General features: G+C 50.5%; 2 protein-coding genes across 2 annotated transcripts; one reads left to right on the forward strand and one right to left on the reverse strand.

The window, feature by feature from the left end:
* Positions 1 to 204: 204 nt before the first annotated feature.
* On the reverse strand, positions 205 to 1,272 carry CGGC5_v014989 (uncharacterized protein; the record flags this gene model as incomplete). Its single annotated transcript, XM_032025298.1, has 2 exons — positions 205 to 323; positions 381 to 1,272. The coding sequence occupies 2 exons, from the start codon at positions 1,270 to 1,272 to the stop codon at positions 205 to 207; spliced, it is 1,011 nt and encodes a 336-aa protein (XP_031878110.1).
* A 745-nt stretch (positions 1,273 to 2,017) lies between these two features.
* On the forward strand, positions 2,018 to 3,676 carry CGGC5_v014990 (uncharacterized protein; the record flags this gene model as incomplete). The annotated part of the gene is made up of 2 exons (XM_032025300.1): positions 2,018 to 2,348; positions 3,213 to 3,676. The coding sequence occupies 2 exons, from the start codon at positions 2,018 to 2,020 to the stop codon at positions 3,674 to 3,676; spliced, it is 795 nt and encodes a 264-aa protein (XP_031878097.1).
* Between the last annotated feature and the right edge of the window lie 2,324 nt (positions 3,677 to 6,000).

Raw genomic sequence — 6,000 nt, forward strand, 5'->3', positions numbered from 1 at the left:
AAATCGATCTATCTACTGGTCCTTCTGAGTTTATATGAGGCTTCCCATTTTGTCCTCGGTTTCCCTTGTCGAAAGTTGATGTATTGTTTTTCTATTATGTACGTATTGCATAGAGCCGTCCTACTTCTCCAAACTCAGTGTTGAAAAGTAGCGACCATGGTCATACACAGAACTGAAGGGGTAACCCCTTTCAACATATACGTCTCACAGGATGTTTGTAAGAAAGATAATAAATGACCCCACGGCAAGTCCCAGCCTGGAAGAAAAGGGCGGACAACCTGTCGAGCCCTGTGTCACCACAACGATGCTGTTCGATGCCACAGCTGTAATTTGGTGAGAACGATTCTCGTTTACCGTGTGGTCTTGTAAAGAATACTCACGAGATGAGGGCCTAGCTTCAACATCTGAGCTTGAGCCTTGAGTGGGACCAAAGCCAGGGATGCCGTAGGTCGGTGAGAAAGCCGGAGTGCCGTACTGTCCAGCTGAAAGGCTTGGCTCGACACCAACGTCGCCGTAGGACACCGCACTCCCCTCCGCTCCACCCAACAAAGAGTTTTGTCCTGATCCATTCGCATCGCCCGACGCTGGCCTTGGAACTGGACTCGGACCGGGAGTGAGATTTGACTCAGCTATGGTCTCAAGGGTAGGTGCTGCAGTAGGTGCCACAGTAGAAGCAAAGCCAGCCCCAGCGTCATCGCCATCTTGCGAAGGGGAAGCCCCAAGCGAACCGCTCATGTTGATTTCATAGCTCTTTGCCCCAGGTGGCGCAGGGAACGGCCCCGATATACCCGTGATATACGCAGCATCTGGCACCGGGTATGTAATTGTTGCCGTGACTGGCTTGTCACCGCACGTCGTGCAGGTCTGTACTTCGGCGGTGAAGCCAAGTGGCACTGACAACGAAGCTACGGTAGGCTTTGCTTCAACACCGCTGTACGTCTCTGTCACCGCGTATACTTGACGAGAGAGACCGGTCGAGCAAAATGAATCGTACGTCGTCGTGTACGCTATGGTATGAGCGCAGGCGTCGCATCCACAAGAGTTGCAGCTTGGGGCCTGTATTTGTACCGTGATGGGCTCATGCTGAGCTACTGGCTTCTGTACAAAAGGTCTGACACAATGGCCGTTGCAAACCGAGGGTGTCTCGAACGTGAAGGCGAAGCATTGTGTGATTGTGGCCGTCCGCCATGTCAGAGTAATTTTCTCGGGTGCCGCAGAGATGGCGGCGGCGGAAGTGACGGCGACTGCGGGCATCCAACGATGTCCCTGCATGATGTGTGCTTCGTACTGTATGACGGCGGAGAAAGAGTTGGCCGTTGCGCTTATAACCTAGACGTAAATCCGATGTGCTAGCAGCGTATGTATGTCTCTGGGCTGGTGTGCAATGGTGGCGAAGCAACGCGGTTTATGCCTTTCGAAGATGGTCCCCCTTGTGAGCGCAAGTATGATGGGCAAGGGGGAAGCTAAAGCAAAGATTTGTGGCGCTTCCCCAATGATATACAATCTTCACGACGGGTGAGATCTGGCACCCAGATTATCCGGGAATTCACCTGTTTCGCAATGTCTCACAGACGAGAGACACGTTGTTGTTTACATGTTGCATAAGAGTGATAGTGCAACGGGAATGAAGATACTTGTTTCTCTAATTTTAGCGTACACGCGTTCCTGTCTCCCTGTCTGGGTTTCAGCCCTTCCATCTCCCAGCATGCCCAAACGCAAATCGATCGAGACAGATATGCAAATGTCTCTATGCCAAAGGGGCAGCGATGTTTTTCATCGGCCCGAGACTTCACATCAACCATTTGCACTGCGCCTCCCGATTCATCCGTGTGCGCATTTTACTCCTCTGTTGCCTCCTTCAACATACCGCAAAACGCGCATCAACACCTCCAACTGACAATTGTCCCCCCTCACCCCCTCACATCACTGACATGGCACGGCTATTGCGGGTCGCTGCTATACTCGGTGTGGTCGCCACAGTGGGTGCTGCTCCTCCGGCTGATGATGTCGAACGACTATGGTGCTTCACATATCTTTCAACGTACCTCGAGCCTGTATCTTTCGGGACCAGAATAATTCCTGGCAACTCGACCGCGAGTCCGGCTCAGTCGTCATTATACTCCGCTCCGATGACCGTATCGGCGTGAACAGTCGCGTCTACAGGTTCCGAGATCCTTGTGACGTCTGCCGAGTCAGAGGGCACATCATCCGCGCTATTAACAAGCGCACTTATCCCAGGATCTTCGATACCAACCGAATCCATACAAACCAGCGCTTCGATATCGGTGACGGCTGCTGGAGGCACGTCGTTTTCAAATGTACCCTCTACCACGGTCGCGAGCTCCGGGGTATCTGGCTCTTTTGCCATCACGACTTCGCCACCCGTTCCCACAACTTCAGTAATACCTGGTGATCGAGTGATATTCCTCATTGCTCCAGCTCCACCCGAGAGGACGAAGCGCATACGCAAACGAGATCTCGGCGGCTTCATCAGTACTGGATTGGATGAGAACCCTCCAACTTGCGACCTAGCCAGCGTCTTCATCTTATCTGACGCACAAGAGCTGTTTATAGGGGGAATTCCACTGTACTACGATGTTGGAGATTCTTTTAGACAGCTCCGAAGCACAGTTAGCCCCCCAGCTGGGGCAGTCACGAGAGGCTTCACGACCGTCAACGGCCTACTTGTCTTCCGAAATCCGGCGCTGCCTAACGGGGAAGCAAGTTTCTGTCAGGACGCCACCAGCGGGCAAGTGTACATCGTTTTCACATCTGGCCCCTCAGGCTGCGTACTTGTCAATATCGTCACTTACGGAGGCAAGTTATCCCATTAATGTGAACTAGTTGAAATTAATCTCTAGATATGTACCTAACGTTTCCGAACAGCCGAGCAATGTCAGAACGGACAGATTGTATCCGCCAGCTCCAGTAACTCCCTGCAGATACAAACAACAACGAACCCTTCTGATAGCCAGTCAACTCCGGTACCAGTCAGTACGGGAGTAATTCAAACATCAAGGCCGCCCGCCACCGAGTTGAATACTCACAGCAGCCAGATATCAGTCGCAACCTCGAGCTCTCAGCCGAGCTCCCAGCAAGTTCTCACAAGTGACCGGTTGCCACCAACCAGCTCGACTCTAGCAAGTGAGGCTCAGACCAGCTCAACGACCTTCCGGACGCTGTCTCTATTCTTCCCCAACACCACCTTACAGGAATCCTCACTTGCCAAAACATCAACCCAGGATACTCCTGTGACAACGGTTTAGAGCAGTCGCTCTTCAAGCATTCTGGCCCCTATTTCAAGCCAGGGGCCTTCCTCATCAACCTTCAACTTGGCCGTCTCTCAGTCATCGACTTCCGCATCAGTGTTTCCAAGCTTGGCTTCATCGTCTTCTCAATTCTATGTCCCAATTACATCTACATCAACCGTGATATTGTCGGCTACCGCGCCAACAATGACGTCATCATCGCTATCACCTATTCTTTCATCAACGATATCTTCCGCAGAGTCTGCGACCTCAACCTTAGCATTGTCTTCGTCTATTCCTACATCAACAGTACCTTCACTGACTCGGTCTACGACGTCAATAGCATCGTCTGTCATTCCATCGACATCAGCGGTTTCATCAAGCAGTTCGGCCACACAGACGTCTTCATCTGGCTCGTCATCGGCTAGCCCTCCATTCTCTCCCACGGTCACAGCCACGTTCACTACATCTTCCAGCAGTTCTTCCAGTAGCTCGAGCAGTTCTTCCAACAGTTCTTCCAGTGGCTCCTCCAGCAGTTCCTCCAGCAGTTCCTCCAGCAGTTCTTCTAGCAGTTCTTCCAGTAGCTCCTCCAGCAGTTCTTCTAGCAGTTCTTCTAGTGGTTCTTCTAGTAGCTCTTCTAGTAGCTCTTCTAGTAGCTCTTCTAGTAGCTCTTCTAGTAGCTCTTCTAGTAGCTCTTCTAGTAGCTCTTCTAGTAGCTCTTCTAGTAGCTCTTCTAGTAGCTCTTCTAGTAGCTCTTCCAGTAGCTCGTCTAGCAGCTCGTCTCGCAGTTCATCATCAGCCCAGCCCACCGCGAGCGCATGCCCTGCCACGGTTCAATGCAACACAACTCAAGCTCCAGCTCCATGCAACTCAACAGGAACCCAAGCGGTCAGACTTTGTAACCCTATCCGCCTTACTGAAACCTCACCTGACGATGGATATGCCACTGTGAATCTGCCGTTTTCCATCGGCATAAACGGCTCTTACAGTACGGTTATTTATGTCTCCGTCAATGGCTTCATCTCCTTTGCTGCCCCACCATCTGGCTACAATCCAGTACGACTACCCACGACCTCGTTCCCGGCAGTATCTATTTTGACTTTTCAGCAAGATCTTTATGACTTCGGTAGGCCAGAGGGTCTATATTACCAGATATCCCCCTCTGCTCGAGGGACTGGTCGCCAAGTTACTTTCGAACATGTCGTTGGTGGATTCGGAGCACAAAGTGCAAATTATCATTTTGCAACAAAATTCTATGAAAATCTTCCAGGATTGGTCACTATGGCCTACTACCAATCCCCGAACAAGGGCGCTAGCGCCAGTATTGGTGTTCAAAACTTGAACAACAATTATGCTGTTCAGTATTCATACCAGACGGCCTCTGTCCCAGATGGTACTTCAATAGATTTCAACACTACGTGTGGTGGCACTTGCTATCAGATCAGCTACACCTGCGAGGTGTGCTAAGATATAGGTTTCATGCCTGCTAGCTGGATGGGTACGAGCGCCACAGACGGGCTCTTTGAATTCTTGTAAATACGAGGTTATGCGAACCAATAAGATAACTGAAACCAGATCACATTCGTCCGCGGCCCGCCTGAGAAGCCTGCGGCAGCTGTGAACCTTAGGGTCCGATAATGGAAGCTCGATGTCTTGCGTCACGCTTTGAGGCTGAACCCTGTTTTATTCCGACAACCTGTTACAATTTACAAACCCCTACATTCGCGCGGTACAGCATCCCGACGAATTAGCAAATATTCATAGGTTGGTAGGCGACGCCTTTGACGTTTTCTTGAGCTTTAAAGAGATGCAGAGACAACACAACTTGGTAGAATATAAGAAGGCTTTTGAAGAAGTCGTCCCAAACTCTTCACTACACGATATGCTGAGAATCATACCCGTCTCACTGTGTCAGGGGGAAAAAAGAAACTCTCAATTGATAAATTGCTGGCTCTCTTGTTTTGCTTGGTACACAGTACCACCATATCGAGTCAGTCTTGGTGGGAATTGCACTCGATACTAAGACCAACGTAAACCAGTAAAATCTGCCCAAAAAAAATCCTCAGGAAAGCACTAAGTATGGTAGATAATCTACCTGTGGAGAAATCCTTGTCATTACTCGCATGCACATGTCGTGACGGCTTGATTGACTGAAGATCGCGGGAAGGTTGAAGATTTTCTGCCAAGTCGTGACAAGCTTCAGGTGAGGTGGGCCACTTGAAGAAAAAGAGTTGCGATCTGCGAACGGCGATCAGTTCTTGGAGTAAAGCCGATCACATTACCCGGATTTGCAGCGCGTACCCACCATACTGTGAAGATCTCAAGTTGCCGTGATTCGGGTGGATAAAAATACGCACACCAGACTACGCAATAGTGCGGAAAACTGCGTCGCAATGCCGTGTCAAATTGAATACGCGCACAAGCCACTGAACTACCTGAGTGTAAGTCGCATTGCGCCCACAACCGCCCACTGTGGCGTATCGACATGGGATGCATGATTTAAGGTAAGTAGGGTTTCGGAGACGTGCCGTGCGTGCGGGCGGGCGGTACGGGTGGGAGGTGAGCACTGACGTTCCAGCGACCAACACCGGCAATCCGGCACATGGCGCGAGAAACTTTTTAATCAACGGCGATCGGGGCGGAAAGTCAATTCAACGTCACTTGATGAAGGAGGCTCGCGATGATAGTTTCCAGGAAGATTGTTTGCATTTATATGTACATGTACACACACTGTTTATACATGTTGTGAAGA

Source organism: Colletotrichum fructicola (assembly GCF_000319635.2).
Source record: "Colletotrichum fructicola Nara gc5 chromosome Unknown KSG_Nara_v1_contig09, whole genome shotgun sequence".
In the NCBI taxonomy this organism is placed as follows: domain Eukaryota; kingdom Fungi; phylum Ascomycota; class Sordariomycetes; order Glomerellales; family Glomerellaceae; genus Colletotrichum; species Colletotrichum fructicola.